The sequence below is a fragment of the Euwallacea similis genome, chromosome 6 (genome assembly GCF_039881205.1).
Source record: "Euwallacea similis isolate ESF13 chromosome 6, ESF131.1, whole genome shotgun sequence".
NCBI classification, from domain to species: Eukaryota; Metazoa; Arthropoda; class Insecta; order Coleoptera; family Curculionidae; genus Euwallacea; species Euwallacea similis.
The window spans coordinates 6,251,390-6,278,924 of record NC_089614.1 but is presented as its reverse complement, the minus strand read 5'-3'; the positions used below and the strand labels follow the sequence as shown (position 1 = coordinate 6,278,924).

General features: G+C 35.3%; 1 protein-coding gene across 1 annotated transcript; it reads right to left on the bottom strand.

Moving 5' to 3' along the window:
- Positions 1-37: 37 nt before the first annotated feature.
- krz (beta-arrestin protein kurtz) lies at positions 38-27,242 on the bottom strand. The gene is made up of 11 exons (XM_066390824.1): positions 26,830-27,242; positions 14,167-14,294; positions 12,565-12,595; positions 8,225-8,285; positions 7,976-8,166; positions 7,733-7,923; positions 5,053-5,334; positions 4,074-4,217; positions 2,673-2,759; positions 2,466-2,612; positions 38-2,413 (listed from the first exon to the last, which is right to left on the bottom strand). Exons 2-11 carry the CDS (start codon positions 14,199-14,201, stop codon positions 2,323-2,325), a joined length of 1,260 nt encoding a protein of 419 aa, XP_066246921.1. The 5' UTR covers positions 14,202-14,294; positions 26,830-27,242; the 3' UTR covers positions 38-2,322.
- Positions 27,243-27,535: the final 293 nt, after the last annotated feature.

Sequence of the window (27,535 nt, the reverse complement as noted above, 5' to 3'; positions counted from 1 at the left end):
GTTCCGGAGGTTTGCAGAAATAATGAAAGAACGACTCTACAGGATACGTACACGTTTTATTATTAAAAATAATAAATAAGATTTCTATATTTAAGAATAGTATACTATCAGTTTTTCTATAAATTAAAAAAGCGTAAACTTAGAAAATGGACATCAGAATTGACAATTTGTGTGATGAATCTCCCTTACGTTGTAAAGACTAGTATAGTTTATTATACGGATTGAGATACATATATAAACGTCGAAAATGCTTTAACACTTGCCTAAAAGTAATACACTTTACGAGAATCATGCACAAGAAAAACGGTGATTTCAATCTTGATGCTTATGGAAATTGCTTAAATAACATTTAAAAATTCTTAAATGCAACAGTTATTATACATACAAAAATAACTAGAAATACATTTGAAGTCTGATCAACCCTTTCCCTTCCGCATATATTATTATAGTTATAAAAGATCACACACTGAAGGAATTCTGATATTAATAAAAAATTTGCATCAAAGATAATGAGAAGTGCCATGAAATGTTCGTTTATTTTGCGCCAGTGAGCACATCGTACCTTTAAAATTAGACTCGAAGAAAATCGATTTATCACAAGGCACACAGTACGGAAAATATAGGTATAGAAAAATATCAAAAGTTATTTAATTCGGCCTAAGTAAAATATATCACAAGATTATTCAAAACAAATCAAATGCGATTATTAAATGCCAGAACGTAGACTTTAACATGGGTAACGTCTATCATTTCTTTGCGACCATACAATATCCGTCTAGCTAAAAAATCATTTCTCTGAAGTATATGAAATGGATAATATTTATTGAAAGAAAACCATTCTTTAAGTTATCGCTTTGAGTCGTCAAATGCAGGAGTGACCTGAACTAGATACTATTTTGCACACTATAGTGTTCATATTATCTTTAACTTGGACGTGTAAACCTTGTGTGTCATTTAATTCGATGCCAAGTTCAATACAGAAGAAACAAGATAGCAAGAGTATAAAAACAGGGCCGAAACACATCTTCGGTACTGTGTCATAGTAGTCATCAATCAAGTAGTTTATAATCTCTGCTACCCCTAATAGAAGAACTGACATAGTCTCCTCTACGAATGGCCCATTGCTCCAATATAGGAAGAACATTGGAAATGTGCCTTTTATTAGAAACTATCCCCTTACCCCAGTCACAACCGTACCAATAACTTTTTCATAGTTCTTTTCACATAAACATTATCCAAATGAACTAAGAAAGTTCATTTGCACTGCATGGACAAAAACTAGACATAATACAAGTTAAATTCTCTTACTAAGAATATATAAGCGTAATCCTGGCTTAGTGATAAACATTTTCTCCAGATTCCAGTATAGAAAATTGTTTTACAAGACGTTGTTCTGTGTCACTTTTTGGTGACTTTGGTGCGAAGCATAATAAATGACAATTTTGCGCCGATGTTGAGACCGGCGGGTGTTGTTTTCTCCACATTACCTATACTCCACTTAGCGTTAGCACCGTTTATTGAAAGACTATACATTTTTGTATAAGTATGAATAAATGTTTGCAAAACTTACTTGAAATACATTTTGTTGAGTTATTTAAACCACTATGTTAGCTAGTGAAAACTGTACTTTTGTTTGTGTTTGCGGACGGTTAAATAAACTATAGTCACATAGTTGAGAAGTGTTTCTCTTGCAATTTCGTGATTAGGCTGAGAATAACCTGATTTTTATTTAGTGTAAAAAGGCATTAAAATTTCTTTTGCATTACAGGTACTTACAAAAGTTTCGTTGATTTATAAGAAAGAAACTTTACAGTGACCCCCTTTGCGGAAGTAGTAGAAACATGCATAAGGACGAAGCGAACGCTTTTAATATATCTGGTCCTATTTGGGAGACAGGTTAAACAATTTCTTTGTGAAGTAAGAAGACCTATTGAACAACGTTCTGAAAAGGGCCGAAGACAACGGACCTTAATCAGCGATAATGGTACAACTTAAGCAACTAGAAATACATTAATAAAAAATACCCGCCTACATTGTGACGTCACCCTAACCAAGGTCCGTTCCTATCATATAAAAATACCGAACAATTATCTCTTCAAACGCCCGGTTATTACAAGCTTAAAAGTGTTATTAGGCACATAATAACGTTCGTCTGAACAATATACAATTAGTGCGTTTACTGAGGCCGATAATAGCCAGTGACTAGGGTACACACAGGGATGTTAAAAATTTCCAGTTATCTTCTGCCTATTCGCAGATTACGTACACGTCAGTGCGTATAGGTACAAATGGACGACACACAGGCCATGTCTGCGCTAGCCCTCATGCGTCTGTTTCACCTGCTTTCAACCTCAACCTGGCGAAATCTTCAAATATTATATCGTCGTCGTGGTCTTGTAAGTTGTTTTCGTCGCTAAAAATACTGTTTTTCATCCTCGAAACACTATAAGTAGGTTTGGACTTACGCATCAAGCTGGATCAAGTTGGTATCAACTGGCACATCGTGTTCACCATCCTTGCTCACCCGTCTTGATGGAGTTACACTCGTAGGAATCGGCTCTTCTTCAGGCTTAGGATGCATTAAAATGAATGGAAGCTCAGCTACTAAATCTCTAAAATTTTTCATAACGTTATCGTCGTTTCTAAAAGAAATTTAAGAAGGCTTTACGTACCCTCCCAAAGCTCCCAGGCATAATTTGACTTTAACTTTATATTGGACGATTATTCCCAAATTTTCTCGTTGTGATGGATCGGCAACTCTGAAATATTTATTTTTGTAACATAAAAATACACAAAAGGAAAAAGTTAAGGAGAAAATCAATATTCTAATTTAAACAACCAGACACTTTTAATTGAATAAGCAAATAACCTCCAGTATTTTACAGAATCTGAAAGGGCGCATTATCTTTGGAAACTAACCATGGAAAGTGGATTAAGGCACATAATCATTGTGCGCTATCCAGGGTGTCTGGTTTAATTACAACAGGACTTTAACCACTACTCCAAAAAAATAGTACCAGTTTATTATATTGGCTATACTCAAGAAAAAGCTTCGTTACTGAAATACAGGGTGACAAAGTTTCAGTTTTTTTATAATTTTTATTTCACAAATGCTTCAATTTTTGAGACATCAGGTCAAAACTTACAAATACATTGCTCTTTGGAATTTACTTGATTGCAATTCACAAATTGTTGTTATAATAGATATACGGTGATATTTTTTTTAGTGGTTAAGGTCTATTTTATAATCCCCAATATTTTTGTGAGACGCCACCGACCGTCAGGTTTCCCAACCTTGAACTCTTCATTCAGTTTCCACGTTTCAGTTCCTTGCAAAAGAAAGAAATTTTTTATATGCTCTCCTATTGGAATTTTCACATACATAATAAATTAAGATAAAAATAGAGCAGTTCTGGAAATGCAAATAGGAAGACACGTCACCTTTCTTCTTATCAAGCAGTTCTTACGTGAAAATCAGGAACGTTCCTACATACTATATCTAAAACTCCTTTTGTGGTAACTCTCAGTATCTGTAAAACGAACTAATATTGTTTGCTTAATCAAAATATTTGCATTTGTTTAAATTTCTCTTTCTTTTTTCTCTTAACTTTTCTCCTTGTGTGTATATTGTATTAAGCGGAATAGCAATTTTTTATGCAAAAACATACAAATAGGGCTAAAACATGTAACTGATATATGCGAGAAAATCTATCTGATGAAAGTCATTACAAATTACTCGAAATTTTGTCTCTTTTGATTCCAAATTCGATGCTCTAATTAAAAATGATGAAGCTACCTACCTGAATTATTTTTGAATTCCGCATCCCCCCAATACACACGAAAATACTGAGCACCCAATTTGAAATGATTTAAAGCAAAAATACGTGCAAATAACTCTACAAAGAATAATATTCTACAATCAAACTCTAATAAAGGAACAACTGAGAGACTTTTAATAAAGCTTGAATGCCGCATAGATAAACAAAAATGGTATCTCCATGACACATAATGAAAAATGGAATTTTTATATGAGTCTGGAAATACCCAAATAGCAATGTAAATAGCAAACTTACAAAGTGCTGGATGCAAGATTAGTGTCTTCGTGTTTTAGCTGGCCGTCTAAAGCTAAACCCCACTTATCCTTATTGTTGGCCAACAACGGAGTCAGAGTGAACACTTTGCTCAGTGTGAAGCCGGGGCCAATAGGGCAACCCTCTCTACGCAAAAGTTGGAAAAACACACAACACACTTTAATATACTGACAAACTTCAAACTAGCCTAGCTAATTGGGGTCTTCGCTGAGTCCAACGAACACCCAGAGGACATGCACAAAAGTCACACGGGGTTACCAAAATCTAGCAACAAAAAAGGCAATCTCAGAATGCAATTTAGCACAACTCACATAGTTGATGATGCTAGATTGGTATCTTCGTGCTTAAGTTGGCCGTCAAGGGCCAAACCTCTTTTGTCCTTATTGTTGGCCAAGAGAGGCCGTACGGTGAACACTTTGTTCAAAGTGTAACCTTGAGGCAATGGACAACCTGAACTATAAAATTACAAGCGTATAGGGGCTTCTGTGTTCGATTTCTTCTTCTTACGGAAGACGCAATTTTTCATTAAATTGTCAAATTTTTTCTGAAAGAACTCTTTGGCAGCAATTAAGATTCATAAGTATCATTTTAGCTTTGATTCTACGGTTAGAAATAGTAGCCATTTGGGAATTGAGACACCTTCAGCGAAGAATGACTCATACATTTTGACTTATTATTTAAATGGAAACGGCTAAGTATAAACCTGCTCACACGTTTTGCAACCAGGTAGTGACTGTAAGGAATATAGAATTTTTAATTATCTTTTCTATGCTGCCTCATAGTATATAATCGCAAGACTCATTTTGATATTTATTTTTTAAGATATTACCATGTAAACCCTGGTTGAAAACCAACATCAAAATATGTATCATTTCCAAATAACAAATTGCCTTTCAGAGCTGCGACCAAGTACAACTAACTCATATTTTAGTTTAAATCTCAGCACAGAAAGTGAACTTACTCGCTTTCAGTTTCAGCAACTGTGCATTTGTATTGAGCAGTAGAAAACAAACAGATGTCAGCAAACTGCCTCACTGAAACCTTAATCTTCTTTACGGTGCGATTCGAGTTATTTGCTATATGCACATTGACTGCTATATTTTCTCCATGGTGGTACAGTTCCTTATCTAATGAAGCTTCTAGGTAGAGTTTATTGGGGCTCATCATAAATTCTTTGCTAACTTCAACAGAGGGTTGTTCGCCTTGCTTACTTGGAGCATACATTATTTTACGGATAGCTAATCTAAAAATACGATGAATTTTAAGTACGGAAACACACAACATCTATGGAGAGAGCTTATAATCCATGATTTCCTCAGAACTTTCTTAAACTAAATTTCTCACGCAAAGCATTAGCGTAGCAGAATTTTTTCGGAAATTTTCGATCCATTTTAAGAACTTGTCTCCGAAATCACTTAACAAAATTTCTTAAACTAAAAGATTCTAAAAACTGAAAATAAAAATGCAAACTTTTTGAAAATGCATTTGTGACTTTTTTAGTAGACCAGAAATCCAAATATGTCTCGAGATTTTGTCCAAAGATATTGAATGCTTACAAACTAGAAGTTGGGTAGTATTCATAGTATTGCAGCAGTACTGCAGCAGAGATGTCATCAGAAGAAATGTGAAATGTAGCAGTTTTGCATTAAATTCTCATCACCCTTGTATAATATAAGGCGGAAATATTCCCTGAAGGACTAGCTTATGCTACCGAATCTATAACCAAGGAACTTTTAAAGTTACGTGTGGTTCTACACCACAATAGCTAACGATATTCATGAGATACCGAATTTCTAATACCAAAAAGCAAATTTTCACGAAGTGTCCTATAACATTTTTTTATAGGTGAAATGTAGCTGCACGCATCTTTTCAGCGATCAGTTTACAAGACCATCTAGTTAAAGACATTCAAATTTCAATTTGGCAATTGACAAATTTGAGCTCTTTCAATATCAAACTAAATCAAACGTTTTTTTCTCATTTCCTCCGGCAAACAGAACCGGCAATGAACATCTAACCCAAGGGCACAGAACCCATCAGCTGCCTAACTTCGTTGAAATTTGCTATTTATCTATATCCTCCTAAATTTATAATATGGCTCTAGCCTGCAAAATCGAATTTAAAGACGTGATACGGCTCACTTGGTAAATATATACACTCACTTACACATGAAATGCACCACCCAGTAATAATAATAATTAAGTCTTGTAATTTTGGCAAAATAATGCTTCATAATAGAGTATCAAATGATCAGACTTTCAGTTAAAAGATACAACATTTGATAATAAAAAAATTAATAATAAGTGACATCGCCTCATACGGCAATGCAAGCACGTACTCTTCGCGGTATGCTTTGCAACAAATGATCAATATCTTCCTGGGGTATTTCATTCCATGCTACCTCAAGATGATGTCGTAGGTCGTCCACATTGTTTGGAGGCCTCGGTAAATTTCGAAGACGGCGACTCATCATATCCCAAAGATGTTCGATGGGCGATAGATTCGGTGACCGTGCAGGCCAAGGCAGTATTTCCAATTGTGCTTCTTCCAGGTATCGTCGAGTAATGTTCGGACTATGTAGTCTTGCATTATCCTGTTGGAAAATGCCATTTGGTAAAGTTTGCATGAAAGGTACTAATACTGGCCTCAAAACATTGTCAATGTAGCGACGTGCGTTTAGGGTGCCTGGGACGAACACAAGAGAAGATCTTCGGCCAACACATATCGCACCCCAGACCATAACACTAGGTGTTAAAGCTGTGTGGCGCCTTTCAGAAAATTGCAAATTTCTTCTTTCACCTCGGTATCGTCTAACTCTTCTACGACCATCCTTGATCCATAAACAAAATCGCGACTCGTCACTGAAGACGATATTGTTCCACTCATGATTCCAATCAATTCGTTCTTGACACCAGGCCAATCTGGAAGTTTGGTGTTGGGCGATTAGTGGCAGTCGTAGATTTGGGCAGTATGAATACAGGCCAAAAGACGAAATTCTTCTGTAAACTGTTGCCATTAACACCCGACGATTTAGAGCTCCCATCCAATCTACTGCAACAGACATTGTTGTTTGAAATCGATCACCAATGGCCATCCGTCTAAGAAGTCGATCTTCACGTGCGTTGCTGCTACGGGGAGGACGTCCAGCTGGACGATGTCGCTGAACCCTTTCTTCAGACCACGAAGACCATATTCTCGCAATCGTGGTGTGGTTCCGATTCATTCTTCGGGCAATCTCACGAAAAGAAAGTCCACCCTCCTTCATGCCGATAATTCGCCCTCTATCAAAATCCGAAACGTGGGAAAACTTTCGACGCTGTCTCACTGGGGGCATTTTGAGATGTCTTGTTCACAGTTCAACAACAAAATAAACTGATATTTCCATGTAAATATTATTTTATTTATTTACAATTGAATAAAAAATCTAATAGGTCGATGACAAAAAAACCACTAGCATTCTTTCTTTTTTACTGAAAGTCTAATCATTTGATACTCTATTATGAAGCGTTATTTTGCCAAAATTACAAGACTTAATTATTATTATTACTGGGTGGTGCATTTCATGTGAAAGTGAGTGTATATCAATTGCCAACTGCCACTTTTTATTGGAGCAAAATAAACTTTAAATAAATATCACTAACCTGACAGAGTTCCTTTTATGCGGTTTATCATCTTGGGATTCTCCAACAAAAGCTTTCAGTTCATAATCTACTCCACAAGGTTTGCCGGTATCTCCAGGGGCTGGTTGCAAAGTTACGGAAGCTGGACAATGTGGCGGCAATTCGAAATAAAATGGGAAAGCGTTTGAACCTAATTTCTTTATAAGTCGTTCCTGTGGGACAATGGATTAGTTTACGCCCCTTTGGAGCCATTGCTACATTTACCTGCAGTCTTGTCAACGGTCTAGACGGGGCGCTATCTTGAGGATAGATTTGTTCGGAAGCTAAATATAGGTCCTTTCTGAACGTGAGGCCTAAAACGTCCAAATCTTCCCTTCCATATCTAAACGCAGCCAAAACGTGGCCGAACACTTTTCTATCTTTAACATAATCAGGGTCGATTAAAACGACTCCATCTGGAAATGAAATAATCACTGTTTCGAGACGTACAAGTGTGATTTTTTACGATATTACCTATAGGATCGACGTGTGATATATGATCGACGAAGTCCCTTTTTCCTAAATATACAGTTATCTGTAACAATAAAAAGTAGAGTTGTTTGTTAAAAGGTCTGGAACTGGCTTAATATTTTAGAAAATTTGAAATGCGCATTTATGAAATTTTATCTAACAATCAAGGTTCTATGTTCTTCGAAAATAGTGCATTTTCGCCTAGAAAACGGGGGCTTGCAGAATGCAAATTTGAAGTAGGAATCAGCAGTAACAGAAAAATCAAACAAGACAAACAAATATGGAAACTTGCTGAAGTGGTAGTAAATAGTGAAGCGGGAAGCCGAAACCCTGCATTTAGCTCCTAGTGGTCCTTTTCGCTCTCCCATCTCCGCATGGCCTCCTCCCTCTTGGCGACACGATCCTCTTCAAGAGAGAACGTCCCGTCTCATTGGAGAGTGGGAAGCTCCTCTCGAAGGAGAGAGACGATTTTGAGACGGTGTGCCTACGTGCGTACCTACTGCGCACTGCTAAGAAATAGCGAGGGTTCCTCTTCCATCCGTATTTCACTTGAAAAACGAAAGTTTTGGTACTTATTAAATAGTGTAAATCCATCAGCATCGCAACAACGTGGCAACATGTGCGGAGTGAATTTTACGATTAATTTTACTTCAAAAGAAATGCATGTTTTTGCAATTATAGTCCCATGCTGAAGCTACTTTTATTTATATGTGTGCTATTGCGTTAATTCAAACAAAGCCGTCACGACTTAATTCAATAAATTTCAATTTAGCTTTGTTATAACGTTATTTAAGCATGCAAAAAGGTTACCGAATATCAGTAGATTCGTTTGGTTGGGTACGCTTGCAATTCCAAAAACGTGACATCAAAAATTTTTTCCACATAGCGTTGTTGAGCTGTACAGAAAATCCTTTATAGCACGGACAAACGGTTATTGTGGACGTTGTCCCGGATTAACACGTTCCTCGTCCCCTGTCATCAACTTTCCTTATTTTGGAAATTTGCGACCGACGAAAGGTGATACCGCTATTTCATTCGTTACGTTCTAACAGAACATGCTCAAGACGATAAATTTCGCTTGAATGTATTTGATCAGAAATAACGAAGCAACCTTAACCGGTAATCGACAAATCGCTTATCTTGCAATTTATTTAAAAAAAGGAACACTTCACAATGAGGGCTACACAAAATTTTACTTTATCTCATGAATTTTAATTTAGAAATGCGTCGTAACTGTTTTTATTTCTTCATTAAATTTAAATTCAATTTGTTACTGTGGCCTACGCCTCGTCTGCAATCGCTGAATCAGGATTCTGTAATTGGTAACTAAGCAAAAGCTTCAGTCTAGCCACCGGCTTTCATTAAATTTCCGCGAACAACAAACATTTTCCGCCAATAAATTAGAATAACGTTCGATGCACTGTTATTGTAGCATTCCAATAAATGATTCTGGGAGCATTAACACTTTTTCGGACCAATCGATTTGAAACGCTTTAACTCATCTGAATTGTTCGGTCCCTTGATCCAAAGAGTATAAAAGGAAGGGTACTCAGAAGTGCATATTATTTAAATTGTTTACTTAAGTTTCCATGGGACTCGCTTGGAAATCCTAAGTGGCGAAAGATAATTTCGGAGTTTAAAGACTAAAATCTTGGGAGTTTGTCCATCCGCTGTTATACAGGTAAGCTAATTAAAGTGTTCGTGAACAGCCTTTGAAAATTTAATATTGGCTTTTTAAGGCACGAACTTCAAAAACCCTGGTGATGTTCTCGAACGGATTACTGAGTATTACTCAAAAATAATTAAAACCATAAAAATATTTGAAATTTGAAATCCAAACGGCTGGGGCACCACTTAAAAGATCAACAAAAAGTTCGAGATCTAAGATTTTTATTTGTTTTCGCCGATACAGTGCAATTATAATAGCAATTCCGTAAGCCCCTTTAATTGTATCTCGAACCTCCAATTTTCTAATTAATGCTTATTGTTAACGGTTCCCATAACAAAGTCCGAACGTATAATTTTCATGAACACACATGTACCACTGACACTTTACCGACGTTAACACACATTCTGGAGGTAAACTGCGACGTAAGTACCAAACAAAACAAAAATAAGCCAGTTTGGCAAAATTCCTCAAACCAGCGAGTTGTCGATTGAGCGGCAAAAATAAGGCAGAACGAAGCGCTATGTTTGCACTAACGAACATGTTTAATTAGTAAAAATTCTCATTTCTTTCTAAATTATTAGAATCTGCTGTAAAAGCACACTTTCAGTCGGATACGCAGAACTTGCAGCTCTATGTCCTCACCGCCCCGAAACGGGCGTTTTATCACTTTCCTAGAATCTGCACGGCGATTACTAAAGAACAGGGATTTCTTAGTTATCATTAACGATTTCCGAATTTCTTCGGGGCAAAGATTTCTTCCCAATAATGATTAGGAGGAAACGCGTGTCGATGTCTTGGATTTTTTAACTTTCGGATTTTTTGTGATTTCTGATGGTGAAACGAACGGAAATTTATTAGGTCAACCCCCGCCCTGGTACTGAATTGCAGCGACCAAAACTTTCTTATACTGAAGGTGGTTCAAATAGATTTTAAGCGGGACAGAATTTCAGGAGATGTGTAATGGGATTGCCGTAAAATTCTTTTCAAGGAAATGTTTAGGGACATTGAAGGCATTATTATGAGATTGCGCTGCAAGAAAGGTATCCTAATACGGTTTTACTTTCCAAATCACTTTCGACTTGGTTTAAAAATTGATGAGCAAAGTTTGTGTGCGGTATGTGTCATTTTTCCATTTTTCAAGGAAACAGTAAAACAATTTTTAAACCGGATGAGTTTCCTATAAAATGATTTCAAACTTTGCCCATTTAACCGTCTCTGTATTTCTTACAGTTTTCAAGATCCCAATACATGCATCACCGATTGACGTATCGGCGTCCCCAGTGGAGCCAACTGTAGCCAATCTGCAAACAAACTTTTACAACTTATTTTTGTCAGTGGATAAAATTTATGCGAACGTTGGTGTTTCGCTCAATGATTATTGCCCTTGTGCAGCTATAATTTAAGTAGCCTTCGACTAAAACGTTGAATTATTGCCATTTCGCAAAGCTAAAAGAACATAGTTTTTTAAATCCACCAAAAAGACTATAAAAAAACGCGCATATAACGAACAAAAGCAACCGATCTGACAACTTTAAATTCAAATGTTATTAGTGGTACAATTTATAGCCGTCTGTATGGAAAATGTTTGTGTTTTATCCTTAATTTTGGACTCGAAAATTAAAACATCGTCTTGGCTTGGTAACACTGCCTTCTCCCGACGTCACAATAAGATGACGTGCATCGATTTTTGAATTGTCTGGTCTATATATTTATACCATCCGAAATTGATTGGTATATACAGAGTTTTCAGTTTTCGGTATCCGAATAGGAGGAAATCTATTTGCAAGTTTATTTTGGTCGTTATGGTCTCTAAAAATATGTCTTAAATATTCGGAGCTCAAAACCTGAGGAGGATATACCGAACGTATGGAAATAATATGCTTAAACTTCTGGAGAAAATTCCATATTCGGTTAGTTTGAGTTAAATAAAAATATAACATCTACATATCTATATTATTCGTATACATATTTCTGTGCCAATTCTACGCGACAGTATCCACCTTGTACGTTGACAACATGGACGCCTAAGTCGAGGCTTATTGACAGTTAGTTGACTATGTTTTTTTTTGTTGCTAACCAAACACAAAATTATGTTGAATTTTACCCAACGCTTGGTCTGACTTATCTGTGAAAATGAAGTTTAACTTAAAAAAACAAAGGAGATGTCATTTTGGCTTACTTGCGTTACTCTTCTGTTCCACTTAACAACAGATGGTTAGAGGAAGAACATAAAACCTATAATCGCCGAGTGTGTACGTAAGATACATAAGTTGTCATATTTTGAATATTCTAAGACGACCGAGTTTCTAATAAATTACATATAATATTGCAAGATTTAAAGCATATATCACTTAACGTTATTGGCCTTTTCATTTCAACAAAGTTAGTTAGTTAGATCTCTCGAGTCCGTGTCCCAACTCAATAAAACTGTAGTTAGCTTGCTGGGGGATTATAAACTTTTAATTAAAATTGTGAAAAATGAAGCCACTGATGCAAAGTTTGAAATTTATTAAAATTAGAAATATCTTACATAATAGAAAAGAGTCATCTAGAACGCTAAACATATAACATGCCAGCAATTGTTTTCACTTAGTAAAGCCGCAACGATCCCTCGAGATTTTCAATTAATTTAGTAATATTAGTTAAGCATTAATATTGCACTTTAATCACTTACCTTGCCATTGGGAGAACTCTTCTTGAAAACTCTGCAAACGATAAAGAATGTATTAATTAAAAAAATAACTAATATGTATTAAATGAATAGACATATAACTTATACACCTAAAATGCAATTTAAGGCGCTTGTAAAAATAACTAAAAAGTAAATTTATTTTTCGAAAATCAGAGTCTTTTTTCACTCCTCGTAATTATTGTATTTAATTTTTACACCAGAGTAAAGATAGAATGTCAACTTGTTCGGTGTTTAATTATTATTGTTTAACTAATTGTGGCGATTTTATTCCTAGTTTTTTTTGTGTCTTTTTTTCTTTTCTTAAACTTTCTTTGGATACTAATAAACAACAAATTTTCCGGGATATAGAGGTGCAGAAGCCTCCTCCTCCGACACTTCTGAAACATCGGCATCAGAAACTGCTAATTTTACTGCCTAAATTCCTCGCCTGAATCTGTAGGAAGGTTCGGCATAACAGATATCAAAGGGCCAACATTAAATATCACGCTTCAATTTTGACAACTTCAAAGAACTGTTGCGTTTTATTAAACATAAAAAAGCATCAACAATAGCAAATATTATTTGGAAAAATATTAGCTCGAATAAAATCTCTGTTATCATCATTAAAAAGCCCTCGATTTATGAAGAAAAACAATAATAAAAGATCTCCACCTTTTTCAAATATTTTCAGTTTTCCCATGATAGATAAAAGCTAAATAGCATTAAATGACGTATATTTGCCTTAATTTAACCGATCTAGTATCTTTTATAGCTTCCTAAATGTCCTTAGTACCCTTAGAATTTGCAGCACTCTGTACACGAAGACATTTATAAACATGTATAGAAATTCGTAGAATATGAATGGTCTTTTCAAACTTAGGTAAAAAGCCAAGAAAGCCAGAGGTTCCCACAGCGATATATCATCTTACGCTGCTTGTACACAAAATTGAATATGTTGTTGTTAATATTTTGGAGGTTTTGGTAAACAAGAAAGTCCTGAATAAATAACCTCGTTCTGGAGGGAGTCGGTCGCTTTTTTGAGGTTTCAAAAACAACAGCTCCCTCCATTACTTCATTGTACTTATTTTCACCCAAATTAACATTCACAAAAGGAGAACGTATATTTTTACGTAGAACAATTACAGCAATTCAAAAGCAGAAACGTTTTAAAACATTTAAATTAAGATATCAGATGTATTTACCGTGCTGTGGGTCTTTGCCAGACCCTGCATAACAAATACAGCAATATCCATTTCAAAGCAAATTGGAGAAATCGAAACCATACTGCCCTCAACCCAAAACCCAATTTATCATTTGTTCACGCCGCGGAGCTGACGTAAATTGAACAAATTAGTTTATTGAAGAATTCTAAAAAAAAATAAATCGAGTTCAATCCATGGCTTGCGATACATGAATATATGATTTAAGAATGATGGTTCTATAGTAAACAACTATAAAATTGCCTGGCGAATTTTCGCGATGAATCTCAGGCTTGGTTGTAAAGCAAAGTGACGTACGATAATCGGATTACAATATTTTCCCCGATACTTTTGTAATTCTCTAAAGCTTCAGAAAAACATAAAATAACAGAGTTTGATGCCATACCTTGTGGCTTGTCGTTTACTGCTAACGTCATCCATATCTGGGCTCGAACCACTTGGAGCCAGAGTAGCGGTTCCTGTGTCCGACACTGATGCTGAACCCGGCACGTGGTGCCCCTCCAGTCTGACAAACTGGAAAAAAATCAAACCCTCAGATTTCTGAATTAACTTAGTGAAAAAATTGTTGATGAGGATGTAAATTACTAGCACGATAGCTAGTACTTACCTACCGCTTCTAACTGTACACTAACAGTTAAATAAGTGCCTACTCGCACTATGTAATGGACATACATAATTGCATTTTGCATCATAGACTAACACGATCAATTGCTGTTTGTACTGCCTAATTAATACCGTTTGATTTTCTGCTTACAATGGAATGCGCCTCAAAGGCACAAGCATATACTTGAAGTCTCATGATCCCCGTGATACAGGGATTAATTAAAATTATTATGAAATGGATTTGGATGTTATAAAAGCAGGTATTAAATGAAAGTTGAAACATAAATCAACGAAGTCGAAAGCCGTTTTAAATTATTTATAAAATAATTGGGAGCACTCCAGAGGGAAGACCTTTGAAAAGGATTTACATAACTTTTGTCAACTTTTAATAGGAAACTGGGAACTAAAGCTTTTCCGCTGAACTTCTGGATTAATTTCAAACAGGACTCCAGGCAGAGCGATTTTCTTATTATCATAACAATGAGTGACAACAATATCAAAGCTAAGTACCATATCTTCCTGCCGTGACTTAGCTTTAATGGAGGACCGAATTTTGACTGTCTTAAGCACTTTTTCCATAAACCCGAAATAACCGGAGAGTCTCAGAAAGCATAACACGCGCCCTCTTTTTGAGAGAGAAATAATAACGAGGCAACAAGTTGCCTTCGTGCCGTAAGCAATGGACTGTATAGTAGAAACCAGTGCAAGACCATTCCCAGCGGAAATCCTACTGAAAATTACTTTTGGCGCAAGTCTGCTCTCCAGAATTTAGTACGAGACTTTGTGCGAGTAAAATTATTAACAAAAAGTGAAATATACGTATGTGTAACACCTCCTTGTGCAATACGTTAGTCTTTCAAGTTTAATAGCTGGATGTTCTCAAAATTCAGGCAATTTTTGCAGGGAATGGCTGCCTACCGTCTGGCCACATCGCCGAACAAGATCAAATGCAAAAAGTCGGGTATTTTTGGAATCAATTCAGCCGACATTACAACGAATGTTTTTTCAAAGAACACTAAATACAAATGGTTGTTTGGCCTGGAGCCAAGTGCAATGGAGTGGCTGCCCAACGCTGTAAACGGCTGTCTAGCACGATATAAGAAATATAAAGAAACAAACACAACATGTTTTCTAAATTTATGTGTAAAACTCGAAAAAGGCGAATTACCAATTTAAATTTCGCGCCATGAGCGACTCTTGACCAACCAAAATCGAGTATCGGAAACCGGGCACTGCCGCTACATTTTTAATGAGGCGTGAAATTCGAATTGGCAGCAGCACATTTAACAAAGCAACCGCGATGACAAACGCAGCCCTATTTATTAATTGTTGACATCTAATTGCTAATTACTGCCGATGAAACGTATGTAAAATATCAAAATGTGAAAAACAAAAAATCTAATACATATCGAGACGCTCTGGAGTACCAATTTGTTGTCTCGCTCTGAAACGTCTCGGAAACTCTTGGATCCGCCATCGAAGTAGAAATTGAAGTCTCGCTCTCGGCCTTGGGTTCGGTCTCGCGCGAGACCGAGACCAGTCTCGTGGCCTCGCGAAGTACCAATTACGATCCTCAATGGATGGCCACTATCTAATACGCATTGTCTGAGCCCTCGGACTAAATTTGCTTCGGGTCTATCATGACTTCCCACGTGCTCGAATGATGGAAATTCAAATGAGAATTTGTCGCATCAAAGATTATTTTTCATGATCGACGCACGTTAATATTTGTCCTGAAACTCATTACACGGAGACTCACTACACCAAGCGTCGAAAGGCTTTAGGCTTTTGTATTTGTCTAACAAATCTCCACGCGAACGGACGCAGAATTTAACCAATCGAAAATTTTACCCATTCAACGATGTACCTATTAGGGTTTTTTGGTCTGTGAACGCACGTTTAGGTCAATAACGATGCGAATGGCAACAAAATCCTGTTTCCGTGGGTATTCGATGGCACTCGGCCAGCGGCGATAAAACTCTTCAATTGCTCTGATATCTACAAATACAGCGAATCTGGAAACAAAAATGAACGTCTCTTAGTTCGGCCCTAAAATCAAACCGGATATCCTAGTTGAATTTCAAACAGAATTTAGTGACCCACAAATCCTGTGCACTTAAAACCGAACATAAGGAGATAATTTCTGCCTGGGCTAATCCGGATTATTTTGAATCTAGGAAATTTGTGCCCTTGAATCAGATCCCAAGTGTACACGAGTTCCCACTTAAATCTCTTGCAAGTTTGGCCCAACACCTTCAAGATCCATAAGTATATTCTAGATGTGACATCGGCGATAACTTTTTGATTAAAATCGCAGGGTCGGATCCCATGTGTATTTTTCCGATGCGTTCGGCTCTGTACACGGTATTTTTTTAACTTCTGTTCGAGCAACTATAAAAAACAAGTTTTCTTGATACCGCTTCGAATCAATCAAAACTCGAGAAGTGCAAACGTAATTCAGGGTCGGCAAGGCAATCATTTTTATCATTTAGTCAACGTGGGGTATCTATGACAACAAACAAATCTGCCGCCATGAATTGCTTGTGTTAAGCCACGATGACGTCAAGAGTCCACTTGACCACGTAATAATAGCTAAGCTGGTATTAATTTTCAAATACTAGCCATTACAATTGTTTAGAAGAATTTGAGTTGAAAAATGTGCTTGTTATAAATAGGCGTAATTAATTTTAGATTTATGCAGATCCCTTGTTGTTTACGTGAGTAAAATACGAGAATTCACCTTTGTTCGATTGAAAAAAATAAGCTTTACTGGGTATCATTCATCTGTTGGATTTAGTCTTTCCTTGTAAAGGCGAACAAACATTAGAAAAAATGAGGTCGAGGTTGAACATATTTTAATTACGCTAAGTATTTACAATACATAAATTAAATTCACGTATAAAATGAAATCGAAAAAAGTAGTTTGCTTCCCCCGCGCCAGTTGCACCACACCTAATTTCCACCAGGAGCATCCACATTTTTTTTTAGTCATAAAATAGGATATTACATATTATCTACTTAATGACGAAAATCGAACACATCAAATAAAACCAAAAATAAAGCATTCTATGAAAGTAATTGCCACTTTCGCCTTTCCTGTACATACAATATATGCAACCATGGTTTAAAGGACGAAAACCATATAGACGTAACAACATACATATTGCAACATGTCGAGTGTGCTGCACTTATTACACATGACAAAACGACTGAGAAAACGGTAGAAGCACTTCAGACGTTAACCCACAAGACAATGACATGGTTCTATAAATGGAGACTAACAACGAGTATCATCAAAAACCAACTTCTACTCTCAAATCACCAAATTAAAGCAGAATCCCAACGTTAATACTGGACGGTCGCTCAACTAAACCAAAAAATCACGTAAAATACTTGGAAGTAACAATCCACAAGAAACTGAAACTCACTAAACAAGTTCGAAACATAAGAATAGACTTTACTAAACGGACAAAAAATTGTCGATTGCTAAGATATAAAGATCAAGGGATCAGGACAAAAACTGCAACAACAAAATACAAGTCCATTTACAGACCACGATTAGACTATGGACGCCTATTGAGGGCAAGTGCAACGGACAAAACTAAACATTGCATTCAAACATCAGAACAGATTCCCAGACTGAGGACAAAGATAAGGTACCCAACTAATTATTAGAAGAACGCATACACATGACAAGAATAGTTGAAAGATTGCAACAGATTCAGGGGAAATAGGAAGACAAACATCACAACTGGACCATTTTCAACCTTTTTTTGCCTTACAAGACAATTCTGATTCCTTTGTCCTTCAACCACTCTATTGGAGCATTTCCAAATGAATTTTTTTCTTTCCTTTTCTTATTTTTTTTCTGCATTTTATGAACGATAGTTTATAAATAACCATAGGCAGAAAGGCCAAATGATCTTATATATGTATATATAATGATACTGTACTAAATTCAAAAAGAGCCATTTATTTCCCCCACTCCATTCGGACCACACCCATGTTTCCACTCGAAGTATACACATTTTTTAGTCATAAAATAGGACAAAATATTACATATTTAACGACGAAAATCAACCATGACAAATAAAACCCAGAATAAAACATTCTCTGAAAGTGACAAATTACTAGTTAAAAGTATCACAGCGACTTCTCAGTATCTGCGTGCACTCAGGCAGGGCACCTTCAGTGAGACACACCAAATAAGTACTCACACCGTGAATCATAGGTCGGCGATGGCGTTATCTAATAAATAATGTAGTATCGGGGCACTTCTACAAATCTTAAAACTATATTTATAATTACATAAATGGAAACCAGATGAGGAATAACCCAAGAAATAACAACTAATGGACGTTTGAACCTGAAATTTTAAATAGTCGTTTATGCAAATGAATATTCAACTGCATATCTTTATTGTATTAAAACCAATGGCGTATTATTTTCTAGAAATTTTCAAAATTCAGAATTAATTACGAAATTCGGAATTATGGCCTTTCAATATTCCTAAAAATCAATGGCTCACCCACTGGTTTTTTCAAATCTTCCACGAAATTTCCAAATTTACTAAGATAAAATCCAGTGTTATGACACGAAAAACTTGATTTTCCTTACAGAAAATGTGACTCAGTACGACCGATCTTCCCATAACAGTTTTGCTAAATTAGGACTTATAACTATCGACAAAAAAAGGAATTCCGAAATAATTTTTGCTCTCTAAGAAAACAATAGGAAACCACTTTTTGATTGTAAATTAATCAGTGGCGTGCTGGTAGACTGATGGAACTTCTGAAGAATACTTACTGTACTTTTTAACATATGATTTACCTGGCATTTCCTACGAAAATTATAAAATTTATTCATGCTCACATTTTCGCACAATAAATGACCTCTTCGAGTGAGGAACACATCATGCAACACAATATAATTCTTCGAGTGAGAACAAACCCTCGACAACCGAACAGAAACCAAAACCGACCCAAAACTCAAATAGGCCGTGGTACCGAGACTGTATTTCTAAACTTACCGAAGCCTATCGTTGCCACTTAACCGAAGCCATTAAGAAGTTATTAAAGGGCGGAAACACCTACCCTTTTAAAGGTATACTACATTTTAGTGCATAAATCGATTTGGTAGGCCTTTAGGGCGCCTATTACCTTGTGCCTATGGGAAACTGTCCGTCCGTATGAAGTTTCCCCGCTGCAATTTGGTCCGTTAATTTGGTTATCAGATTCCCGAAATTCAGAAAATTAACAAACGCGAAAACAAATATTTTTTGAAACCGATAGGAGTAATAATGGCTCGAATGCGTTAGAAATAAACCAGAAAACAATGCAGTATAACAACGTAATACGAAACATGCATACAAAACACAGTTTAAATTCTATTATGGAAATGCTGACTATGGGGGCTTATAATAAATCGCCGGCGAAATAATCTATAATTTAAAACAGCTATATAATACATTCATACGTAAGTGTCACTTGGTTTTGTGCATTTTAATTTCTGTTCAACCCATGTGACATGGGAATGATGCCTAACTTTCAGACATGCATGTATAAACCCCACCTCAATCATTGTCTTTACACTTTACACGTCTCTGCCCGGAAATTACGTCCGCATATTTTAAAAACCACAATTAAGCTAAGAATTTGTTCATGCTTTGATTCATAATACAGTCACTTGAAGCGCAAGAATTAAGTCACAAATCAACCTTAAACACGTACGGGCGAATACTCCCTAAGGTACTATTCACTCTTCCCAGATTTAAAAAACTGAATTAAGGACTAAAGCTTCTGATTTATTTAGACAGATCTCTACTGTTCTTAGTTGGAGGAGATAGATAGTCCGTTTTTTCCATCCGGCAATATATAAAGATGGAATATATATTCATCTTATCACATTTTCTGTTGGTTTTTCCTCTCAATATCCAGCCATCCAGCGAAATATCTGCAAGATTTCGTGACACATATTTCTATTTCCACGAGGACGCTTTCCAAAAAGGATGTATCAAATTGGATTTTTCCTTTTTACATGCAAGAAAGGCATTTTTATTCGGTTCTGGGATAAGATAGTTTGAAATAAAGCATATACATAGGTGTAACACGGACCGTTAAGGTCCTCTCTTCTATTATAAATAATAGATTTGAGGTGAAATTAGGTACTCGCGAGGGAAAGAATGAGAAAAAAATCAATATGCAACAGTCACAAGAAAATTACTTTCAGATCAAGTTGTCTTAGTTTATAACTGCTCCATTCCCAGGTGAAATTACATTCTTCTCTTAAAAATATTTCCTCTCTATATAACGAGCTTAATACTTCGATTCTACGATTCGAATGTCTAGGGAAACAAGGCGCACCAATGCAGCAGCAGATAGATTTATTAAATGATTTTCCTGCGTCCCTCAGGAATTGTTTCATTATACAAGGCGATTTGGAATGCTGCGGACACATAATAGGTGCGTGTAAATGACCTCGAAACAAATCGATTTTTTTCCTCCTGCCTAGGAGTGCTGATACTGGCTCAGAAAATGTCTTAAAAATCCAAAAAAATTCTGCATTTCAAAAAGTGCTTGAGATGGAGCAATCAAATTTTGAAAATGCATTTCTTTTATTGACATCTTGTGGTTATGCTACTGCTGGTCTTCAGGTGGTCAGTTGCTCGAATATTATCGTTTTTAAATGTGACGTTGATGTATTCATCCGTTTAGCAAAATCCTTTGAACATCTTATTCCAATTTTTCACGCTATTTATTGATAAAGACGACTAAAAATGTTTCATTTAATGAGCAAATTGACATGCTGCTGGTGTTTTTCGAGGGTAATTGCCGTAGAGGGATAGAGGAATACTGAAGATTCCCTTCCTAATCGCATTATTCCAAATCGTCAAACATTTGCCAATGTTGAATGGAAAGCTCAGGAAATTGGTCGTCACGTTTACGCAGTGAACACGCGAAATAAAGAGCACGTTTTATACAGTAATGAAAGTGAACCCCAAACTGGTACCAGAAAAATTCCCGGACAATTTAATGTACGTACCACGGCCTACGATCCATCACATGTACGATACAATCTGTTGCAAAACTTAAAACCAAAGATGATTTTTTGAAATTTTTTCCTAAATCGGAACATTGATTTTCACAGGACCAATCTTTTCACGGACAAATTTTGCTATACGAGGAGAGGGATTATAAATCTGCACAAGGCGGTCGTGAATATTCGAATAAAATCTGCATGGTACAACAACCCATTATGACCACAGACAGTTTAAAATAAAGTGGGGACAGGTAGTGCTGGGCGACGTTAAGTTGGTTCAGTTATTTTACCAAACCGTTTGAACGGAGTAACTTATTTGTTCTTCTTACAAAATTCTCTTCCTAGACTACTGGAATTATGCAGGCTTCATAATTACGCTACGAAATGTGGTTTATGCGGGATGGTGCGCCTTCGCATTTCAGTAAGATGATCGGGAGCTTTAAACCGAAAATTTCCAAATCGATGGATAAGTATCGAAATAACTGCCGTTAACACTGGCCCCCGCGATCATCAAATTTAAATAAATCTGGCATTTTTCTCTGGGACACTTTAAACGAACTTCTATATTTAACGCCCGTTGAAACTGAGGAAGATTTACTGAACAACAACAATAACAAAAGCACCGTTATAATAAATCATATTCAATTTTGAGTACAGTAAACAAAAACTTCCGACGAAGAATGTATTTATACGAAAGAGAAAATGGAAGCAATTTTGAACAGCAACTTTAGTATTAGTTTTTTACTATTTCTTAATTAGTTTCAAATAAATAGCAGTATTTGTTAAATTTTACATTGAACAAAATGAAAAAAAAAATTAATGAAGCGGTGTCGTTTCATTTGTCGTTCGCAAAAATCTTCTAAAGTTGAATACTAACAGACTTAATCGTAGCCTCACATTATAAAAGGTGTTTCAATGAATTTCTGGTTAACAATGCCTTAACACAAATTTTATTTACTGACTTAAACTCTAGATGTTACCTATTATTTGTTGAATTTTTATGAAATAAATTATGATATGCAATTCTTTTCAATTTTTTCCGCGGAGCTTGCTTGCCAGCAATTTTTGGAGTTTCTATAAAGCAAATAATTTTATTTTTGTGAAACTTAATCGGTTTCAATCCTTATTGCAAAATTGCACTTTTTTTAGAAATGAAAGGTTTCTCAAAAAATTTAGAAGAATAAAAAAGTGTGAAATTTAATTTGCTATAAAACTGGTAGACTTTAATTGCGCATTAAATTAAAGTGAAAAAGAATGTATACATTTTAAAGGTGACCCACCTCAAAACCACCCCTTGAGCTGTCATTCACTTCAAATTTATTTCAACTAAAGATATCAATAAAAGAAATACAGTTTCAAACTTTTATTGCAATATGCTAATGCATTGCTGAAATACGGAGATTTTTTGAAGCCAATATCTCAGCAACTATAGGCATGAGAAAAAATATCATGTAAAAAACCGACTTGTCTTGAGACGTTCTCTACACGCACCTGTCGTGTGCTCATTACATTGATCACCCTATATATTATTCCCATGTAACATATCGTTTTTACTTCAAACCTCTTCACAGAAAGCTTGTTATTACCCCTAGAATTGGCTCAAGGGTGAATCTATATTTAGAGCCAATTTACCTAATAAAAAGATTTCAATATACACTTCCTATTTCAAATCTCTGGTGAAAAAATAAATCACGCCTCATTGCTTTATATGCCTAATAATTACTGTAAGTGCAATAACGTGTAATAAAAGAGAGATATAAATGAGACTATTACTTTGGAGCAACTGATGAGTTGCAATAATGAATTATATCAGGAGGAAATATGTGGCACAGGCACCGGTCTGGCCCACACATTACACAACTTTTAAAGTGTCACAAAAAATAATACAAACACGAAATGAAAATTACCAAAATAAGAGCCAACCACAATATTATCAGTAATTTCACACAGCCTGTGAAAACACGAAGGACAATAAACGAATATAGGCGAAAAACTGGGCGTAAAACAGACAATCAAACTAAAATTACCACAGATAGGTGAAATTGCGACATCCAATCTGGATCTGATGGACGAAATTGTAGCAATACAACAGGACTTTCTCAATGCCACATATCATTTTCATTACCAACGCATTAAAAAATAAAGAGTAGGAACCCCTATGGTTTCACTGCCGCTTTGATAAAATCTATAAGTACACCATTCTGAACCCAGTCACCAAAGTCATTAATATGTGTTATTGATAACCTGTTTTCCTCATTTCTAAAGATGGCGGTAATTATACTCATTTTCAAAAATGGTCACAACGATACTTTGTCGAATTATACACAATTCTTGGGGGGAGGTTTTAAAGGTCCCTTGTATATAAAGTGTAACATATCATTTTGGAGATGTTTCAGGGAGTGATATTTCTCTACAAAATAATTTTAAAAAATGCTAATAGGCCATGGTGCAAAACGCACCATTTTTGATACACAGATTGGCAAAGTTTTATATTTTCTAAGACATTTTCAACGGTTTTTATAATTTTGTTTTCATTAGTTGAATTAAATGTGACAAATTGCTTCAGCTAGTTGATAACTGAACCGAATGATTTTTTTTCTTTGTTTTCTTTACATTCTTAATTTGCATTGATAGACAATGTTGCAAATCCCATGAAAATGGTGGAAGATATGAAAATACTATAAGACACCAAAAGCTAGCCAAAGCTAAAGAATTGAAGAAGGAATTTAAATTTAGTATCAGAATTCATTCAGTGTGTTTAAAAAAAAAAATACAAAACATAAAAAATGATATAAAAACCATAACACTCAGAATATGGCTATTAGCAGTTTTGACATTTTTTTGTGAAAGGTCTTAAAGAAAACAGGGGTATGAAATTTCAAAAATTTAATCCAAGGCATACGAGAGAACACCACAAAGTATGAGAAAAATGTGGTACTTCGCCACCCTGTATATCGAAAATGGTGCGTTTTTAACCATAAGTCTATTAGCATTTTTTCATTATTTTGAAGACTGGTATCGCCTCCTGAAATATCTCCATGATAATATGTTACACAATATATATAGGGAAGTGCTTGCTTTATCTCAGAATAGTGTCCCTAGTTATGCCATGCATGGTAATGTGCATCCCTATAAAATTTTATAATAGGCTGGCTTTTATGTTGAAAGAATTAAATGACAAAGATTTGAAAACTAGGGTAAAATTAATTTCCATTAACCAAGTCTTTTATACTTTTAACAAGTATTTTGCAAATACATTTAAACTTTAAGTAGGATTTATTTTTATAACGCTTTTTACAATGTTTTGAGCCAGTTAAGTGATTGATTAATGTATTATAGTCTAAGCTTATATTTTCTTTCTATTGTGATATATGTAAATGCTGAGATAAATATACTGTGTGTATACTGGCCCAAATGAATAATTTGAATTTGAATTTTGAATTAAAAATGTATTACACCTAAGTCTGATGATTACCAGGAAACTGTGCTCAATACTGAAGGCAGCATCACACACAAATATCTGTAAAGTTACCATTTCTCATATATTCAAGGAATGAATATGTCATAATTTTTTTAACTCAACAAATTAAAACCATAACTAAATGAATGTGAATAAACCTTACATACACAACCCTAAAAGCTTGCATATGATTATCACATTAAGGTAGTAGCAATCTATCTACTTAGTACCGTGTAATATCTTGATTGATTGTAATACTAGGGACTAAAATGCAAATCCTAAATGATTGAGTTTAAAGTTCCACTCAACTATGAATTATACTGAGATCAAGAGATTTACTATTGCTATGTCTGAAATGATGTGAGTTTTGGTGAAATGGGAAGAAAGTTACTATTTTTACGCGAGTTACTTCAAGAATTGACAATCACATTATTAGCTATACATAAAATAGCCTTTTTCAGAAACGATTATCTACATCAAATTCATTTCTGTCATATGATTTTTAACCAGTTAGATTTCTGGTGATTAGCAGTAAATAACTTGGTTGAAAATCAGCTGATTTGATTTAGTGATGAGGTGCTCAATGTTGTCAGAAGCTGTTGCTGAGCGTGGCTTCTGAAAGTGAACCAGAAGTTGAAGTTAAAATGAATCAAGTTAAAAAAGTCGCCTTTCCATATCCAAAATTTTTTAATTGTAATTAATTTAAATGAAAAACATTAATACAGTAAGTGAACTAAAGCCATCTGCCTCAGTGAGACACATTACGAAATGTCATAATGAATTCAAAATAGTGGAAAACATTGGCCATTTTGCATCCCTTGTTTTATACATTTTAAGTACCTAAATTTATAATAAGTATACTGAGTAAGCACATCTCCGACATTTCAAACACCTCTCCAAAGATGTTCCATACTACCCTCTACAGGTGTTTCCTGAACATAGGGCATACATTTACAGATTACAAATAAAACTTAAACACTTACAGTTTCCTGAAGCAATAAAACTTATATATAGATATTGATATCAAGTTTTTCCTCATTTTGGTGCCTGAAATATTGCTTTAAATTTGTGCAGGATACTCAATAACAACCCTGAAAGAATTATTTTCTACAAACACCCTAAATGCTGAAGAACTAAAATTCTGATAACTTTATCACAGGAATATTTTTCATCCCAACAATTGAACACAACAAGTTGAAGACATTAGCCAATTTCTCGGTTAGCATGTTAACAAACTATCTTCCTGGTAAAACAACCAATGCTTAGTTCTGCTAGCCCTTAAGACAAGGTTATTAGTATTATTGGAAATCAAAAGATATTAATACTGTATCTAAGAGCTGATGGTGTCAAGGTCAAGATGCTTATTTCAAGGATGCTGGATGGCAACAGCTAATATTTTAAGTTACAGATAATTACCCCATTTTTATTGAACTAAATCATGAATCTTCATTTTTTTCTCTTCTCTTTTGTTTTTCTTTCATCCATCTCTCTTTTACACATTGGTCACATATGCATTTAAAATTTCCATGACTTGCTGCATGAGCCAAAATTGAAAATAAGGCCAGTCACAGGGTTTAGAAGGGATAACACCTACTTTAGTAAGATTTTTGAGGTTAATTGCATTAATGAATTGAATTTAAGGTTTCTACACCGAATCTAGCTGGTAATGTGGTAATGCGGCGTATACTTTTCGACTGATTTCAATAACAGTATACATAAACAAACAGTGATATTAAATATTTATAGAAAATACCTACATGTAAGCTGATGGTACTTAGGGTCGTAAGCATGTGTGAACTATTTATAAAAACTACACATAAAATACAAACCTCCGATATTTGTTTATGTTAATGTACAAATGTTTTCGGCTCGTAGGGCTAGTCTGAGATATTTTTAGTTATCATAACTAAATATTTAATTATTGTATCGATAATTCAATTAACTTACGTCTGCAGTATTTTCTCAGAAATACCGAATTTTCTTCCTGGTCAACACGTTTCTGCTCAAAAGCCGCAATATTTCTGGTCAATTCTGACTGGATTTGGGGAACTTACGCGAAATAGGATCACTATTTTCTCTGTAAATTGCCCACTTGAATTAGATGAAAATCATAAATTTTTATACAAATGACGTTTCTGTATTGAAACACGACGGTCTGTCCAAGTCCAACTCAAACGAGAAAAGTACGAACGAACACACCACACACCAACCGGCGATTTCGACAGTTTTCGGCTGCGTACTATAGCGCAACGCCCGAACTCCGCAAGAAATTAATTTATGTAGCAATTACTCGCTATAGTGAGCTATAAATCATCGATTAAACTATACTCCTCAACGGATTAAAGAGAAACAATAACTGGAAGAAATAAGAAGTACATCATCCTATAGTTTTTAACCGTTTGGCAAACTGCAACTGTTGCAAGTGAATAAGTCTGGTAGCGGCCAATTGACATCATCCACTATTCTTACCGTCTCTTTTTAATATGTACGATTAAAAAAACACGAATAGACTAATCGATAAAATCAGAACAAATAGCCAAATCAGGTAGAATATCATTCATGGAAGGCGGCAATTTCGTTCAGATGCGGGAACGTGTCGTGTACATTTCTAAAAAAAACATTCAGTAAGTTTTATCAACTGGAAAAACATCCA